Source organism: Scyliorhinus canicula, chromosome 2, assembly GCF_902713615.1.
Source record: "Scyliorhinus canicula chromosome 2, sScyCan1.1, whole genome shotgun sequence".
In the NCBI taxonomy this organism is placed as follows: domain Eukaryota; kingdom Metazoa; phylum Chordata; class Chondrichthyes; order Carcharhiniformes; family Scyliorhinidae; genus Scyliorhinus; species Scyliorhinus canicula.
The window spans coordinates 193,075,190-193,094,911 of record NC_052147.1 but is presented as its reverse complement, the minus strand read 5'-3'; the positions used below and the strand labels follow the sequence as shown (position 1 = coordinate 193,094,911).

Sequence of the window (19,722 nt, the reverse complement as noted above, 5' to 3'; positions counted from 1 at the left end):
ATTTCCAAACCTTTACAGCGAATTCATGGACAACAGATTAGTAACACCTTGCATGCATTTGGCCAATCCATATCTGGAGGTATAGATGTGGATGGTAATGGTTATTCAGGTAATTTTCAAATTTTTAGAAATATATTTTGTGTCAAAACATTTGGTTTTAATTCATTCTTCTAATGCTATACTTTTTGAAGAAACTTTGTTATTATTCAAATTTTTCAAGAGTTCTTGTGTGAATTTGATGTTGAAACTGAGCAACAGAAATACCAGTTATGTGGCATATGCTTTAAAATCAAGTAGAGGGGAGCACTAATGGATATGAAAATGAAATGAAAATCGCTTATTGTCACGAGTAGACTTCAATGAAGTTACTGTGAAAAGCCCCTAGTCGCCACATTCCAGCGCCTGTCCGGGGAGGCTGGTACGGGAATCGAACTGTGCAGCTGGCCTGCTTGGTCTGCTTTAAAAGCCAGTGGTTTAGCTGAGTGAGCTAAACCAGCCCCTCATTAAATATCATTAATTAAACCACCATAGGAAAGAACAGTTAATAGTATCCGTGTATTAGATATAGAGAAATACAGCACAGAACAGGCCCTTCGGCCCACGATGTTGCGCCGAACTTTTGTCCTAGGTTAATCATAGAATTTTGGACAATTTTTCATGGCCAATCCACCCAACCTGCACATCTTTGGACTGTGGGAGGAAACCGGAGTACCCGGCGGAAACCCACGCAGTCACGGGGAGGATGTGCAGACTCCACACAGACAGTGACCCAAGTCGAAATCGAACTTGGGACCCTGGAGCTGTGAAGCAATTGTGCTATCCACAATGCTACCGTGCTGCCCTTAAGAAGTTAACCTACACTCCCTTATTCTACCCTAATCCAAGTACCTATCCAATAGCCGCTTGAAGGTCCATAAATTTTCCGACTCAACTACTACCACAGGCAGTGCATCCCATGCCCCCACTACTCTCTGGGTAAAGAACCTACCTCTGACATCCCCTCTATATCTTCCACCATTTATCTTAAATTTATGTCCCCTTGTAATGGTGTGTTCCACCCGGGGAAAAAGTCTCTGACTGTCTACTCTATCTATTCCCCTGATCATCTTATAAACCTCTATCAAGTCGCCCCTCATCCTTCTCCGTTCTAATGAGAAAAGGCCTAGCACCCTCAACCTTTCCTCGTATGACCTACTCTCCATTCCAGGCAACATCCTGGTAAATCTCCTTTGCACCTTTTCCAAAGCTTCCACATCCTTCCTAAAATGAGGTGACCAGAACTGCACACAGTACTCCAAATGTGGCCTGACCAAGGTTTTGTACAGCTGCATCATCACCTCACGGCTCTTAAATTCAATCCCTCTGCTAATGAACGCTAGCACACCATAGGCCTTCTTCACAGCTCTATCCACTTGAGTGGCAACTTTCAAAGAACTATGAACATAGACCCCAAGATCTCTCTGCTCCTCCACATTGCCAAGAACCCTACCATTAACCCTGTATTCCGCATTCAGATTTGTCCTTCCAAAATGGACAACCTCACACTTGTCAGGGTTAAACTCCATCTGCCACTTCTCAGCCCAGCTCTGCATTCTATCTATGTCTCTTTGAAGCCGACAACAGCCCTCCTCACTATCCACAACTCCACCAATCTTCGTATCATCTGCAAATTTACTGACCCACCCTTCAACTCCCTCATCCAAGTCGTTAATGAAAATCACAAACAGCAGAGGACCCAGAACTGATCCCTGCGGTACGCCACTGATAACTGGGCTCCAGGCTGAATATTTGCCATCCACCACAACTCTCTGTCTTCTATCAGTTAGCCAGTTTGTTATCCAACTGGCCAAATTTCCCACTATCCCATGCCTCCTTACTTTCTGCATAAGCCTACCATGGGGAACCTTATCAAATGCCTTACTAAAATCCATGTACACTACATCCACTGCTTTACCTTCATCCACATGCTTGGTCACCTCCTCAAAGAATTCAATAAGACTTGTAAGGCAAGACCTACCCCTCACAAATCCGTGCTGACTATCCCTAATCAAGCAATGCCTTTCCAGATGCTCAGAAATCCTATCCCTCAGTACTCTTTCCATTACTTTGCCTACCACCGAAGTAAGACTAACTGGCCTGTAATTCCCAGGGTTATCCCTATTCCCTTTTTTGAACAGGGGCACGACATTCGCCACTCTCCAATCCTCTGGTACCACCCCTGTTGACAGCGAGGACGAAAAGATCATTGCCAACGGCTCTGCAATTTCATTTCTTGCTTCCCATAGAATCCTTGGATATATCCCGTCAGGCCCGGGGGACTTGTCTATCCTCAAGTTTTTCAAAACGCGCAACACATCTTCCTTCCTGACAAGTATCTCCTCGAGCTTACCAGTCTGCTTCACGCTGTCCTCTCCAACAATATGGCCCCTCTCGTTTGTAAATACTGAAGAAAAATACTTGTTCAAGACCTCTCCTATCTCTTCAGACTCAATACACAATCTCCCGCTACTGTCCTTAATCGGACCTACCCTCGCTCTAGTCATTCTCATATTTCTCACATATGTGTAAAAGGCCTTGGGGTTTTCCTTGATCCTACCCGCCAAAGATTTTTCATGCCCTCTCTTAGCTCTCCTAATCCCTTTCTTCAGTTCCCTCCTGGCTATCTTGTATCCCTCCAGCGCCCTGTCTGAACCTTGTTTCTTCAGCCTTACATAAGTACTGTATCAAGGTGCAAGGGGCAACATCTTTGTCACATTCCCAGCGGAAAGTTGAAGTGAACTTAGCAGGGAATTGCAGCTATTGTAACTGATATGCCCCTGCACAATTAATAAGAATTAAATACCACTTGCATTTCTGAAATGTGATACATATGGGCTGGAATTCTCCGGCCATTCGCTGGTGATGGGATGCTCTGGTGCTGCCGGCAGCGCGCCTCCATCTGCAGGTTTCCCAGGGGCATGGGATGGCTTCAGTGGGAATTCCCATTGACAGCGGGGGAGCAGAGAATCCCTCCACTAGCCAACAGCGCGCTGGCTTCCGCCGTCAAGAAACAGGCAGCAGGAAGGGCACTGAATTCCACCCGCGATAACCACATAATGCATTTTTTACCCTGTCCTGATGCACATTTTACTGTTATCTACTTTTTTTGTATTTTCAAAAATAAGAATAGTAAAGTGGAGAAGAGTCATGTGGACGCAAAACGTTAGCCATTTCTCTTTTCACAGATGCTGCCAGTTTTTAAAGCATTTTGTGTTTCTATTTCAAATCTCCAGCATCCACAGTATTTTGCATTTGTGCTTTTCTTTAGGTTTATTTTCTCTTTGCTTTCTTCATATGTGCGTATTGTGAGGCAAAATTCAGTTTTGAGATCAATTTATGGTCCTGGGTGTAAACTTTTCAGCACTGGTAGTTATATTTGGGATACGTAAGAAGACAATTGGCCGCTATATCTAAATTATTGCCTGATGTTTAAACTTGGGGTCCTGAAATTTTAATGGTTCATTAGGGCGGAATATGGGTCGAATCTGCCAGGTGGAGTCAGGTTTCGGGGTGTTGACTGGGTTTTCACTTCTTTGAAGTTCAACCAGGAGAAAGTTTTAAAAAACAATTTAGAGTACCCAATTCATTTTTTCCAATTAAGGGGCAATTTAGCTTGGCCAATCCACCTAGCCTGCACATTTTTGGGTTGTGGGGGCAAAACACGCAAACACGAGGAGAATGTGCAAATTCCACACGGACAGTGACCCAGGGCCAGGATTCGAACCCGGGACCTCAGCCGTGAGATCGCAGTGCTAACCCACTGCGCCACCGTGCTGCCCTAACGAGGAGAAAGTTGAGCTAATTAAAAGAAGTACAAAAGGAATAGAGTATAAAAGTAGGGAAGTATTGCTGAGACTGTACAAGGCATTAGTAAGACTGCACCTGCAGTATTGTATACAATCTTGGCCCCCTTACTTGAGGAGGGACATATTTCCATTGGAGGCAGTTCAGTGCAAGGTCACTAGATTGATTCCAGAGATGATGGGCTGGATTCTCCGTTTCAGGGACTATGCCCCACACCGTCATAAAAACTGGCCTTTGATGCCAGAAAAACTGTCCAACTAGCGTGAAAAGGCCCCATATTCATAGCCCTGCAGGGGGCTAGCAGGGACCCATTGTGAATCTAGTATCTTTAGCTGCAGATACGGGCGCCAGCACTTCCGGGTCAGAGGCCGCGTTTGCGCATGGTGGTGGCCACCAGCGGCTGCGCGTGCTCCATGGTGGACTCTGGACCTCCTAAATAGTGCCCCAGATCTGCCGTGCGCCGGACCCGGACCACCCGGCCAAAATTAGCCTGGTCTTGTATGTGGCCCCCCCTGCCCTCCAATCGGCCTACCCCCGACCATGGTGATCGCGGACTGAGTATCCCGAATGGCAGGACCATATTAGATGCACGCCATCGGGACTTCGGCCGGTCGGGGACGGAGAATAGCGGGGCTGGCCTCCAGCAATGGCCGCAGGTAGGGGATACATGAATATGCCGCTTTCCGGGGGTGGAGAATCGTGGAACCAGCGCCAGTCCCGATTCCATATGCGGAAATGGATTCTCCACTCCACCACCGGACACTATTTCGGCATTGGGGTGCGGAGAATCTAGCTCCCGGGATTTGTCTCTGATGCGCTAACAATTGCACACAGAAACACGAAACGGTACAAAAGAGGCTTTATTACCGTGAGATGTTATTCCCTCAAGTGGAGCTGTAAAATGGCAGCTCAGGAGACCTCATGGATATTTATACTGCTCCTGTGGGCGGAGCTAGCCGGCAGGGGCTTACCGACAAACTATGCAGAGGCTTACCGACAAACCTGTAATAGCAGGTACTATTGTACATCCCCTAATAGAGGCACACACATATATATACAGTGGTATTACCACAGTCTCATGAAGAGAATTTGAGCAGTTTAGGCCTAAACTCTCTATAGTTTACAAGGATGAGAGGCAATCTAACTGAGGTTAATAGATGATAAAGGGGATTGACAAAGTAGATGTAGAGTGGATGTTTCCTCTTGTGGGGCCATCTAGAACGAGAGGTCATACTTTTAGGATATGGGGTAGCAGATTTAAAACAGAGATGAGGATAAATTACTTCTCTCAAAGGGTTGTGAATCTGTGAAATTCACTTCCCCAGAGTGCGGTGGATGCCAGGACAGTGAGTGAATTTAAAGAGGAGACGGACAGATTTGAAATTAGAAATGTGCTAAAGGGCTGTGGAGAACAGGCAGGAAAGTGGAGTTGAGGCCAAGATGTCATCAGACATGATCATATTGAATGACGGAGGGTCTTATGGACTGAACTGATCTCTCCACGTATCTTCTCTACTGTGTAATACTACACTCCGTATGCTTCACCCATGTCTATGTATTTACATTGTGTATTTATCGTATGTCCTCTGTTTTTCATGTATGGAATGATCTGTCTGGACTGTGCACAGAACAATACCTTTCATTGTGCCTTGGTACATGTAACAGTAAACCCAAATCCAACTCCTGCTCCTAGTTGTGATGTCCCTATATACTATGCAAAATGATGAGTATATAACGGACATTATTTTCATGGTTTTGGTGGGCCACAGACACCAATTCATCCTACATAGGCTGAATAGTTGTTGAATGCTCTGCTTAACACCTACTGAAGGCCTTTATGATCAAAGAATCAGTAGCATTTTAAAAAAGTGCTGCTCTATGAGTAGCCATTTATAGCACGGAAAATGTAGTTGATCTCTGCAATGATGGATTACTTTTGTCTATAGTGTGTTTGGGGCTTTTTCAGAGGCCTCAACAGAACTGATGCCAGATACCAATGTCAAGACCCCCAGACTGATTCCTGATATGGTGGGACTGCCGTACGAGGAGAAATTTGAGTCGGTTAGGATTATATTTGCTAGAGTTCAGAAGAATAAGGGGAAATCTCATAGAAATCTAACAAAATTCTAACAGAACTAGACGGGTAGATTCCGTGAGGTTATTCTCGATGGTGGGACTGTCCAGAACTAGGGGTCATAGTCTAAGGAAACGCAGTAACCCTTTTAGGACTGAGATGATGAAAAATGTCTTCTCCCAGAGAGTGGTGAGCCTATGGAATTCTCCATCACAGAAAACAGTTGAGGCCAAAACATTGCATGTTTTCAAGAGGCAGTTAGTTGTCTCTCTTGGGGCTAAAGGGATCAAATGATATGGAGAGAAGGCAAGTTATAATGAATGGTGGAGCAGGCTTGAAGAGCAGAATGGCTGCCTTCTGCTCCTATTTTCTATCTCTCTGAGACTATCAAAGAAACTTTAATGTTGAATCGGGCAGAATACTGGAGGTGCCCAGGAAGTACCCCAGCCACATCTCCTTAACATAGGCCTGGGTGGACAAAAGACCTACACACACTCCTTCACTACCAGGATTTTTAAAATGGGCAAAATCCTGCTAACTAATTAATCTCAATCTGGAAATTAATTAGTTATCCAACTGGTATTCAGGGCACAATTTCAAAATTTGTGACTGATGCAAAACTTGTTTTTAAAATATTTTTATTCTTTTTCACAATTTTTCTCCCGAATTTACACCCAACAACAATCAATAACCAACAACAAATATCTCAAACCCCATAATAGTAACAACAATCCCATCCTCCCACCATGCCTAGACATCAGCCGCCATGTTAACATAAACAAATGACAAAGAAAAAAAAAGGAATCAGGGATTACCTATAGCCATCTTCAACATACACTCCTCCCGCACACCACCCACTCTTCCCCCCCCCCCCCCCAACTAATGTTCGATGTTATCCAGTTCCTGAAAGTGCATAATAAATAGTGCCCGTGACTTGTAGAACCCCTCCGAGCTTCCCCTCAGTTCGAACTTCTCAAGGGTCAAGTATTCCAACAGGTCCCCTCGCTATGCAAGGGCACAGGGTGGAGAGACCGCTCTCCATCCCATAGGATCCGCCTTCGGGCGATCAACAAGGCGAAGGCTATGATATCTGCCTCCGCACCCGTTTCCAACCCTGGCTGATCCGACACCCCGAATATGGCCTCCCGGGGACCCGGGTCCAGCTTCACATGCACCACCTTGGAAATTACCCTAAACACCTCCTTCCAGTACTCCCCTAGCTTTGGACAGGACCAAAACATATGAACGTGATTAGCGCCCCCCCCCCCCCCCCCCCCCCCCCCGGAACGTTCACACACATCTTCTACCCCTTCAAAGAATCGCCTCATCCTTGCCCTCGTGAGGTGTGCCCTGTACACCACCTTCAACTATATCAGCCCCGCAGACGAGGTGGAGGCATTCACTCTCCGGAGCACCTCACACCAGACCCCCTCCTCTATGACCTCTCCCAATTCTTCCTCCCACTTTGCTTTGATCCCCTCCAGTGGTGCCTTATCCTTTTCCAACATAGCTCCGTATACCGCTGACACTGTCTCCTTCTCCAGTCCACTTGCCGCCAGCACCTCCTCCAACAACGTGCAGGCCGGTTCCTTCGGGAAGCTCTGTATCTCCTTCCTGGCAAAGTCCTGAACCTGCATATACCTAAACACTTCTCCCTGCTGCAGTCCATACTTCGCTCCCTCAATCCTGCAAATCGACCCCGAGGAAACAGACCTTTTAGAGTCTTAATCCCCTTCTCTTCCCATTTCCGAAAGCTTCGGTCCCACCTCCCTGGCTCAAATCTGTGGTTCTCCCGGATCGGCATTTCCCTCGAGCCTGCCCCGAACCTGAAGTGTTGGCGAAACTGCCTCCTGATTTTCAATGAAGCTATTACTACCGGACCCCCTGAGTATTTCCCCGGAGCTATCGGGAGCGGGGCCGTTGCTAGTGCCTTCAGCCCCGACCCCCTGCACGAACTCTCCTCCATTCTGACCCACTGGGAATCAACCCCTCTGACCCAGCTCCGCACCTTCTCCACATTCGCCGCCCAGTAGTAGTACATCAGGTTCGGGAGACCCAAACCCCCTGCCTGCCTTCCCCTCTGTAGCAGCACCTTCCTCACTCTGGCCACCTTCCCTCCCCATATAAACGAGGTAATCCTCCCCTCAATCTCCCTGAAGAAAGACTTTGGCAGAAAAATCGGTAGGCATTGAAAAATAAACAGAAATTGCGGCAACACATTCATTTTAACCGCCTGCACCCGACCCGCCAGTGACAGAGGGAGACCATCCCACCTTGCCAGGTCGGCTTTCACTCTCCCCACCAAACTAGTGATGTTGTATCTGCGAAGCCTTCCCCACTCCCAGGCAACCTGCACCCCCAAATACCTAAAGTGAATCCCTGTCCTACGGAATGGCAGCCCCACCACCCCTGCCCCCACCCCCGGTTGAGACACCACAAAATACTCACTCTTGTCCAAGTTCAGCTTGTACCCAGAGAAAGACCCAAATACCTGCAGCAACTCCAATATTCCTCCTATCGACGCACTCGGCTCCTACACATACAGCAGCAAGTCGTCGGTATACAAGGACACCCTATGCTCTATCCCCTCCCTCACTATTCCTTTCCATGCTCCAGAAATTCTTAATGCGATAGCCAACGGCTCAATCGCAAGCGCAAACAGCAGGGGGGACATAGGACATCCCTGCCTCATCCCACGGTGGAGAGAAAAGTATCTCGAACTGATATTGTTCGTGCGGACACTCACCTTCGGCTCCTTATATAATAACTTTACCCAGTTCACAAATCTTGGCCCAATCCCAAACCGTTCCAGCACTGCCATCCACTGGCGTCCAGTGCCACCACCACCTCTGTTTCCTTCCCTTCCGCCGGTGCCATAATGACGTTCAAGACCCTCCTAATATTCGAAAACAGCTGCCTCCCTTTCACGAACCCTGTCTGATCCTCACCTATCATATTCGGGAGGCACCCCTCCAGCCTACCCGCCAGTACCTTTGCCAATACCTTTGCGTCCACATTAAGAAGTGAAATGGGCCTATACGACCCACACTCCGTCGGATTCTTATCCTTTTTAAGCAACAGTGAAATCGATGCCTGCCCCAAGGTTTGCGGCAGCACTCCCTTCCCGGGGTGCCAACTTATCCTTACATTTTTTATAATATTCCACCGGAAACCCATCCGGCCCTGCCACCTTCCCCGACTGCATCCTCCCAATCGCATCTTTTATCTCCTGCTCCAGTATTGCTCCTTCTAATGTAGCCTTGTCTCCCTCCCCTAGCCTCGGGTACTCCAACCCATCTAGAAATTCCAGCATCTCACAGTCTCCCCCTCAATGCTCTGACCTGTACAACCTCTCGTAGAATTCCTCAAAAACCTTGTTAATCAGCTCCGGAGCCACCACCAACTTTCCGGCCCTAACCCTTACCTGAAGAATTTCCCTTGCTGCTGCCTCCCTCCGGAGCTGACCTGCTAACCTGTCTCCATGTTCATAAGCTGCACCCCTCGCTCGCCTCAGTTGGCGCACCGCCTCCCTGGTGGCTAGTCGGTCGAAGCTCGCCTGTAGTTCCTTCCTCTTTCCCAACCTTGCTGGGTCCCCATCCTCCTTATATCTCCTATCTGCCTCCAACATCTCATGTATTAGCCTCTGCTGCTCCAACCTCTCCTCTTTGTCCATCCTGGCTTAAACAAAATTACCTCACCCCTCACTACCGCCTTTAGAGCCTCCCAGACAACTGCCATTAACACCTCACCCGTACAGTTGAATCTTACATATTCCTTAATTACCTTTTCAATTTTTTCACAGAATACTTGGTTCCCCAAAAGCCCCACATCCAGTTTCCACCCCGGCCTCTGCACTACCCCCTTCTCCAGTACCATATCCACCCAATGTGGCGCGTGATCTGATGCAGCAATTGTAGAGTATTCCGACCCCTTGACTCCAGCCAGCAAAGCCTTTCCCACCACAAAAATGTCAATCCGCGAGTATACCTATGGATTGCTGAGAAAAACGAGTACTCCCGTTCCCCTGGGTGCAGGAACCTCCAAGGGTCCACCCCTCCCATTTCCACCATTAGCCCAGCTAGCGCCTTTGCCACCCCTGATGGGACCAGCCAGCGCGGCTGTGATCTGTCCAACCTTGGCTCAAGCACCAGGTTCCAGTCCCCCCCCCCCCACAATCAGCTTGTGTGTGTCCAAGTCAGGAATGGCTCCAAACACCTTCCTAGCAAATCCTGCATCGTCCCAGTTGGGACCGTATACACTTACCAGCCCCACCAATCTCCCGTCCAGCGCCCTGGCCACAATCACATATCTACCCCCCTGATCTGCCACTACCTTCTCCATCTAGAAACGTACCCTTTTGCTGACCAACACTGCTACCCCTCGAGCCCTTCCATCAAATCCAGAGTGAAACACTTGGCTACCCCAACCCTTTTTAAGTCTCACCTGGTCCTTCACCCTCAAGTGAGTCTCCTGCAGCATTGCCACATTGGTTTTCAGACTTTTAAGATGCACAAGCACTCTTGACCGGACCTCCTAGCTCTCTCACGTTCCACGTAACTATCCTTACTGGGGGTCTCTCACCCCCCCCCCACCTTTCTTATCCACCATCAACATACCGCCGGGCCCTGCCCCATAAACCTGACCCGCCCCTGTCCATTGTTAACATCGAACCCCTTCCCCCCTCCCGAAAACCCCCCCCCCACCTTTCCCCCAGAAACAATATCCCCCAGCATCCAACCCTTCCCCCCCCCCCCCCCCCCCCCACCCTCCCCTCTCGCTCGCCTCGTAGGCCCATTGACGCCTGCTATCCAAGCTCCAATGGGCTGATACAAAACTTGACAGCATTGTGAACTGTGAGGAGGATAATGTATAACTTCAAAGGCCATTGACAAGTTGGTGGAATAGGCTGACCGGTTGCAGATGAAGTTCAGTGTGGAGAAATGTGAAGTGATTCATTTTAATAGGAAGAACATAGAAAGCCAATGGCCGTGATCTACCAGCCGCATCGCACACAATCTCTTCCTGCACTGGCGAGCAAAGCTTGTTAGTGCAGAAATGGGACTAAGTGTGGCCTCGGTGCGACGTTCCTCACCGGGGCCGAGAAATGAAGCAGAGTCCCATTTAATAGCAGGGTCGCTATCAGCGTTGGGACACACCAGGTTAAACGCACCCAATACGGAACTGTTTAATATCCATTAAATCACGCCCAATATAAAATAAAGGTAGCAATTGTAAAGGGGGTGCAAAAGCAGAGGGACTTTGGTATATATGTGCATAAATTATTGAAGGTGGCAGAACAGGTTGAAAGAGTGGTTAATAAGACAGACAGTATCCCAGGCTTTATTGACAGAGGCACAGAGTACAAGAAGAAGGTTATGTTGAATTTGTGTAAGAGACTAGTTCAGCCTCAGCTGGAGTATTGTTTCCACTTCTGGTCACTGCACTTGAGGAAAGATGTGAAAGCATAAGAGAGGATGCCAAAAAGATTCCGGAGAATGATTCACTTCAGATATCAAGATAGGTTGGAGAAATTAAGGCTGTTTTCCTTGAAGAAAACAAGGCAAGGAGATTTGATAGAGGTGTTCAAAATCATGAAGTGTCTGGACAGTCGATGGGGAGAAACTGTTTCCAGTCATGAAAAGATTAGGAACTCGAGGGCACAGATTTAAAGTAATTGGTAAATGAATCAAAAGTAATAGGAGGAAAAACTTTATCAAGCAGCGAGTGGTTAAAGTCTGGAATGCTCTGCTTCAGAGTGTCCTGGAGACAGGTTCAACTGAAGCACTCAAAAGGGAAATACACTGTTAACTGAAAAGGAAGAATGTGCAAGGTTACGGGGAGAAGGGGTGGAGAGAATGACACTAAATGAGTTGCTCATCCAGGGAGCCAGTGCAAACATGATGGGCCTATTAGATGCCTTGTGTGCTGTAACATTTTTTAACAGCCAAACTGCCTCCAAAATGTAACTACCATTCAAGATGGTACCATTACACTCAGAACCCGAAACTGACCTTCAAACCCAAAATTGACCATCAAACCTGGAATTGACCATCAAACCCGAAACTTCAAGCCCAAAGTGGGTGTTGCTAGCTGAACCAGCATTTGTTGCCCATACCTAATTGCCCTTGAACTTGAGTGGCTTGTTCGGCCATTTTAGTGGAGGGCAGTTAAGAGTCGCCACGTCGCTGTGTGGGTTTGGAGTCACATGTAGGCCAGACCAGGTTAAGACAGCAGATTTTCTTCCCTGAAGGATGTTGGTGAACTAGATGGGTTTTTACGACAATCGGCAGTGGTTTCATGGTCATCATTAGACTTTTAATTCCATATTTTTATTGAATTCAAATTTTACCATCTGCTGTGGTGGGATTCGAACCTAGGGCCCTCGAGCATTACCCTGGGCATCTGGATTAGTGACAATACCACTACGTCACCATCTCTCCACCTTCGCAATCTTGTTTTAATATGCAGAATTGTGCAGGAAGCAGAGTGTAAATATAGCATCCTTCTGGCTTGGTCTGGGCACAGTTTTGAAGTATATAGTTCACAGAAAAAATTACATCTGTTGCAGACTGTAAGAAAATAGTTTATGATGAATTTAGCTTTGGTTTGCTGAATTTGTATGGAATTTCTAAATGATCGATCCAGTCATTCATTCCCTTCTAATTATTAATGGCCAAGTAATTTTAATGCTCCTTTGAAAGATGAATTTGCCTGAAATCTGATTTATTTGAGTGAATGACAATCATCAATTTGTTGTTTTTACAGATGTAGCAATTGGTGCCTTTATGTCCGACAGAGTTGTCTTGCTCAGGTAAGATTAAGACAATTATCGGGAACGGTGGTTTGGGTGAATGGGAAATAGTAATCACCAAGTGACAAGATATAAAGGGTTAAAGTCATGGTGCATTATATGCCATTTTAACTTTTGTTTTTTATTCATGCTGATTGTTTGGAGCAAGCAGTAGATTTGTCATTTATTCTGCCATTCCACATGAGGTTATTCTGTGAGCTGTTTTGCTTTCAACATTGCTTTTACTCAGGATATAAAGGATTAAAAATAACGTGCTTCTCAAGTACGGCACTTGGTGCAGTGGTTAGCACTGGGACTGAGGCGCTGAGGAGCAATTTAGCATGGCCAATTCACCTAACCTGCACATCTTTAGGCTGTGAGGGTGAAGCCCACGCAGACATGGGGAGAATGTGCAAACTCCACACGGACAGTGACCCAGGGCCAGCTTTCAAAATAGAGCTTTCAGATCTATTTTTATTCTATTCATGTTAACATTTCATTTGGACAGCTGTGAAAAGCTGTATGGTGCAGGACACTTTCAGAAAGACTATGATAAAGCAAGACATTAAGGCAGCTCGATAGGATTAGGGCAATGGGCATAATAAGCAAAGTTTGGAAGTTAATTGGTTGAAAGAGAGAAGGCAGCAAGGAGGTTGATATCAAGCTTGGGAGTAATTAGCTATAGTCTAAAAGGGACCATGTGTATATCTCTCCGTTAGAGAGAGAGACAATTGATTATATAACTTGAGGGGTACCACTCTCTATCGAGTTTCGGGCAAGGCAAGAAGGCAGGCCTCCATGAACTACCACAGCCAGGATGGTGATTGAACCCTTGCTGATGCCATCATTCTGCACGACAGCTAGTCAACTGAGTGCAGTGGTTAGCACTGGGACTGAATCAACTGAGCTAACTGACCCCACAACTTGGAAACTGCAGTGAATAAAATGGCCAGTGATTGGTGCTAAACCCTACCTAGATGATCTGGGATTCAGAAATGCAGAACATTCTGCTCAAATCCACAGATGTTTGCAAAGTAAGAGAAGGGACACAGAAGTTGAACAAAACATCTAAGAATTCCAGAAGGACCCACATTTATGAATGAGCAGAATTATAGTGGCCAAAATTGAAAACAGATCACGTAAGGTGTTCCACCTGCAAGAATAATATGTGGAATATGCGCAATGATACTGGGCTGACTTGGGAGGAAGTTAAGTTTGCAATCATGGGCGGCACTTGGTACAGTGGTTAGCACTGGGACTGAGGCGCTGAGGAACCCGGTTTGAAAGCTGGCTCTGGGTCACTTTCCATGTGGAGTTTGCACATTCTCCCCATGTCTGCGTGGGCTTCACCCTCACAGCCCAAAGATGTGCAGGTTAGGTGAATTGGCCATGCTAAATTGCCTCTTAATTGGAAAAAAAATAATTGGGTACTCTAATTTTTTTTTTTAAAGTTTACAATCCTAAGCACTACTTTGAAGCATATCCGGTTATTGCAGAACAGCACCTAACAAAGCAATACACAATACTGGCCTACGTTGCCAAATCATATATAATGCTTTTAACATAGTAAAATATCCCAAGAACCTTCACAAGATGTTATCAAACAAAGTCTGACGCTGAACCATCAAAGGAGATATTATGGCAGCTGCTGAAAAGCTTTGCAAAATAAGTCATTTTTAAGGAACATCTTAAAGGAGCAAAGAGAGAAAGATGGAAAGATTTAAGGAAGCAAAGTCAGCTGAAAGTGGAGAGGAAGCTTTGCTTAAAAGTGTCATTTGGAAAACTTGGTCTGGATTTTGGAATGCAAATTGCTCAGGGAAAGTATAATTATGAGAGGAGATTTTAAAGTGTGTTTTTGGGAACGGCATTTGGAAATTCTCATGTGACAATCATCTGGGGGACTCTGAGGAAACATGCACAAACATTCACTTATGGTTCAGAGTGGACAGTGTATTTGCCCACAGTCATCTTGTGTGCTTAAAAGGGACTTTGTGTGTTCATGAGACCATTGTAGATTAAGATGTACTTTGTAATCTGTGTTTATCTTAAAAGCTGTGTGTAATTTATAAAGTAAGGAGAGAGTAAAGGTGTATTGTATAATAATCCAATTTTTTTCATGTTTAATAAATGTTTTTTCTTGTTAAAACTAATTAGCGGTTCTGAGACTCTGTTCCTCCGTTTTAAATAAAAAGTAAAAGTTACTGTCTTTTGAGCCAGAGATCTATTCTGGGATCTTCCCGTCCAGTTATATTATTAACTAGAATTGTAACAAAAGAAGTGGTGGTGAGGTAGAGTTGGGTATCAATAGCGTGTATGTACAAACTAATGCTATGCTTTCGAGAGACAGCATGTAGATGAAAAATAGGAGAGGGCCAAGGATAAATCCTTGACGGCTACCTGAGGTGATAGTGCAGACAGAAGCCATTTCACTTGATTCTCTGGCTTTGGTTCGAAAGATAGGAATTGAGCCAGGAGAGAAGAGTCTGGGTAGAGTTGGGTTCATTATTTAAACCCTAAGGTGTTCTGTTTGATTGCATTTTAAGCAAGAAACCCGCTGTGGGAATCCAACAGGAGCAAATTGTACGAGCACTCTGATCAGTGAACAGCCATGGCGAGAATAAACAAGTTAACATTTCAGATGTATAGCCTTTGTCAGAACTGGCATAAATTACAGCATTTAAAAAGGAACAGAAGGGAAGAAAAGGAGGCAACAAAATCCAAAGGTGAAGGAATGGAAAAATCCAAATAGTGCTCAAATAAAACCTGAGGATGTTAAATAGCTGAAGTAATATTAACAAGACAAAAGGAGGCATTATGAGAGGATTGAAGACCGTCCTAAGGTCTGAAGAAGATGTGGATAGTTAGAGTGCTGAGGGATAAGTCGGCAGAAATGGAAGTAGAAAAAACTGTCCAAGTGGCACCAGTTCCAGTGGATCCTGAGGGAAGAAAAGAAAAGATCAGATAGAGTTCAGCTCACCTGATAACATCATGTTCCCAGTCACCCATCATCTTGTAACACTTGCCTTATACTGCCAGTCATACGGAAAATGGGAGCAAACATTCCTTCTAATGTTTTTGGTGCACATGTGAGGTAAGAGGTTAACTTGTGACAACTTGCATGTTGCTATGTGATCATGCAGCTGTGAGAGAACATTGGCGGGAGTTGTAATTTAAATCTGAATTTGTTTAAGTCAATATTATAGTCTCGGGAATGCACAGTATGTACTACAAAGATACCGTCACATTCATCGACTCTGAGGACCAGTACGTCTGTCATTCCTTTATCTGCTCTTTCCACACTGACCTAACCCAATGACCAGCTCACCATCTCTCTTGAGCAGAAGAGAATCATTTAAGTGCTGAAATTAGTGAATCGGAGGACTTTTCAGTCAGTATACCAAGTTATGAGAAAAGGCTAGAAAAGTTTAGCTTCCTGGTTCGATGTTCACTCCATTTGCCTGGGTTAATGGGGCTCCACTCACCTCCAAAGTGACACTGGTAGTCTTAAATAGCACCCGAAGTATGTGGCTCCGAGGTTATTTTGCACCCATTGGCACACATAATGGGTTTATGGTGGGAAAGCATCTAAAGAATTGTGGAAATTCAGCCCCCTTTCATTTAGGATCTTTACTGCCAGCAGAGGGAAGAGATTTTCATTCTGCTAATTTAATGTTCGATTCCAGAGATAAAAGACAACAAATAAGCTGTATGTAAGCTGCCTGCAGGCAACTTTTTTGTGAACATAATTTGTTTAATTTGGATTTCCTTGAATCAGAATATTAGTAAATGGCAGACTGTCACATATTTATGTGCCACCCCACTGAGTAGTAAGAAAGATCTGAGCTCATGTCCAGTGTTTTACCGATAAATCCTAGGCCGGAATCTTTTGAACAGCGTCAGTGATGAACGGATTGGCAATTGCTCGAAGATTCTCCTGACTTGATGTTGCTGTGCATTTCCTCAGTGATCTTTCGATCCAGACTACAAAAGAAATGCGCATTGCAGCTTTCCTCGGGAACTCCTTTGGAGTGGCTAGTTTGGGTGAGTGGGTGGTCTGCTCAGGTTGCTGGTGTAGGTAGCAGGTTGCAGCACGGTAGCATTTTGGATAGCTCAATTGCTTCACAGCTCCAAGGTCCCAGGTTCGATTCCGGCTTGGGTCACTGTCTGTGCGGAGTCTGCACATCCTCCCCATCTGTGCGTGGGTTTCCTCCGGGTGCTCTGGTTTTCTCCCACAGTCCAAAGATGTGCAGGTTAGGTGGATTAGCCATGATAAATTGTCCTTAGTGTCCAAAATTGCCCTTAGTGTTGGGTGGGGTTACTGGGTTATGGGGATAGGGTGGAGGTGTTGATCTTGGGTAGGGTGCTCTTTCCAAGAGCCGGTGCAGACTCGGTGGGCCGAATGGCCTCCTTCTGCACTGTAAATTCTATGGTACGGGGGTCAATTTAGCTCAGTTGGCTAGATAGCTGGTTTATGATGCAGAGCGAGGCCAGAAGCCCAGGTTCAATTCCCGTACCTGCTGAGGTTATCCATGAAGGCCCTGCCTTCTCAACCTTGCCCCTCGCCTGAGGTGTGGTGATCCTCAAGTTAAATCATCACCAGCCAGCTCTCTCTCTCATAAGACATCGGAGCAGAATTAGACCACTCGGTCCATCGGGTCTGCTCCACCATTCAATCATGGCTGATATTTTTCTCATCCCCATTCCCCTGCCTTCTCCCCATAATGCCTGATCCCCTTATTAATCAAGAACCAACTAGCTCTGTCTTAAAGACACTCAGTGATTTGGCCTCCAAGCCTTCTGCGGCAAAGAGTTCCACAGATTCACCACCCTCTGGCTGAAGAAATTCCTCCTCATCTCTGTTTTAAAGGATCGTCCTTTAGTCTGAGATTGTGTCCTCCGGTTCTAGTTTTTCCTACAAGTGAAAATGTCCTCTCCACGTCCACTCTATCCAGGCCTTGCAGTATGCTGTAAGTTTCAATAAGATAATAATAATATAATAATCGCTTATTGTCACAAGTTGGCTTCATTGAAGTTACTGTGAAAAGCCCCTAGTTGCCACGTTCCGGTGTCTGTTTGGGGAGGCCGGTACGGGAATTGAACCTGCGCTGCTGGCCTTGTTCTGCATTACAAGCCAGCTGTTTAGCCCACTCTGCTAACCCACTGTGCTAAATCCCTCCCCTCGTCCTTCTAAACTTCAACGAGTACAGACCCAGAGTCCTCAAGCGTTCCTCATATGACAAGCTCTTCATTCCACGGATCATTCTTGTGAACCTCCTCTGGACCCTTTCCAAGGCTAGCATATCCTTCCTTAGATACGGGGTCTGGCCAGAGCCTTATGCAGCCTCAGAAGTACATCCCTGGTCTTGCATTCTAGCCTTCTCGACATGAATGCTAACATTGCATTCACCTTCCTAACTGCCGACTGAACCTGCACGTTAACCTGAAGAGAATCTTGAACAAGGATTCCCAAGTCTCTTTGTGTTTCGGATTTCCTAAGCATTTCCCCATTTAGAAAATAGTCTATGCCTCCATTCCTCCTTCCAAAGTGCATAACCTCACACTTTTCCACATTGTAGACAATCTCCCACTTTTTTGCCCACTCTCCTAGCCTGTCCATGTCCTTCTGCAGCCCCCCCCCCCCCTGCTTCCTCAATACTACCTGACCCTCCAGAGATCTTTGTATCATCTGCAAACTTAGCAACAGTGCCTTCAGTTCCTTCTTCCAGATCATTAATGTATATTGTGAAAAGATGTGGTCCCAGCACAGACCCCGGAGGCACGCCACTAGTCACCGGCTGCCATCCTGAAAAAAACCCTTTTATCCCCACTCTCTGCCTTCTGCCAGTCAGCCAATCCTCTATCCATGCCCGGATCTTACCCTTAACGCCATGGGCTCTTATCTTATTTAACAGTCTCTGATGCGGCACCTTGTCAAAGGCCTTCTGGAAATCTAAATCAATCACGTTTACTATTTCTCCTTTGCTTAACTTCCTTGTTACCTCCTCAAAGAACTCTAACAGATTTGTCAGACGTGACCTCCCTTTGATGAAGCCGTGCTGACTCAGTCCTACTTTACCATGCACTTCCAAGTACTCCGCAATATCATCTTTAATAATGGACTCTAAAATCTTATCAATGACCGAAGTAAGGCTAACCGGCCTATAATTTTCCATCTTCGGCCTCCCTCCCTTCTTAAACAGCGGTGTTACATTAACCACTTTCCAATCCTCTGGGACACTCCATGCCTTCAGTGATTCGTGAAAGATCATTACCAATGCCTCCACCATCTCCTCAGCTATCTCTTTTAGACCCTGGGGTGTAGTTCATCCGGTCCAGGTGATTTATCCACCGTCCGTCTTTTCCGTTTCCCCAGAACCTTCTCCTTAGTGATGGCCGCTACACTGATCACTGCCCCCTGATTCTCCTGGAGCTCTGGCATCCCACTGGTGTCTTCCACCGTGAAGACTGATGCAAAGTAACTATTCAGTTTCACTGCTGTTTCTTTATTTCCTCTTATTACTTCTCCAGCTACGTTTTCCAGTGGTCCAATGTCTATTTTTGCTTCTTTCTTACCTTTTCATATATTGAAAAAGAGGAAAGCAGCCTAACGTCACCTAGGACTATGGCAACTTAGCTAGAGTCGGGTATTTGGGGGATGGCCTGGTTGGCAATAGTCGTGTTAGGCTGGTCAGTGGTGGAGGGGAGTAGTCAGGTTGTCAGGGGGTTTGGTTTGATCAGGCTAGGGGGGTAGTCGAGTGATTGGATGGATAGTTGGATGATCATGGGGGTAGCAGGGGTTGATTGGGGGTAGTCAGGGGTTAGTTGGGGGTGGGGGGGGGAGGAAGGAGCGAGTGATTGGATATCAGTTGTGCAGTTACCCAGTTGTTGACTAGGTTTTAATTTGCCTGACATTTCCTTTATAATGTCACTCTTGATTTTTGAAAGTACGATTTTTCAACTTTTTCTTGACTGGAAATTTTGCAATTTGAAATGAGACAGAATGAACTGCTTAAGA

The 19,722-nt window shown here is 46.1% G+C and overlaps 1 protein-coding gene across 2 annotated transcripts in view; it reads left to right on the top strand.

The window, feature by feature from the left end:
• Positions 1–19,722, top strand: part of itga4 (integrin alpha 4) — a 215,404-nt gene that overhangs the window by 59,384 nt on the left and 136,298 nt on the right. For both annotated transcript variants that reach the window (XM_038789255.1, XM_038789256.1), the window contains exons 12-13: positions 19–109; positions 12,683–12,728. In XM_038789255.1, coding sequence (XP_038645183.1) covers positions 19–109; positions 12,683–12,728 — 137 coding nt within the window. The remainder of the gene's footprint in view (positions 1–18; positions 110–12,682; positions 12,729–19,722) is intronic.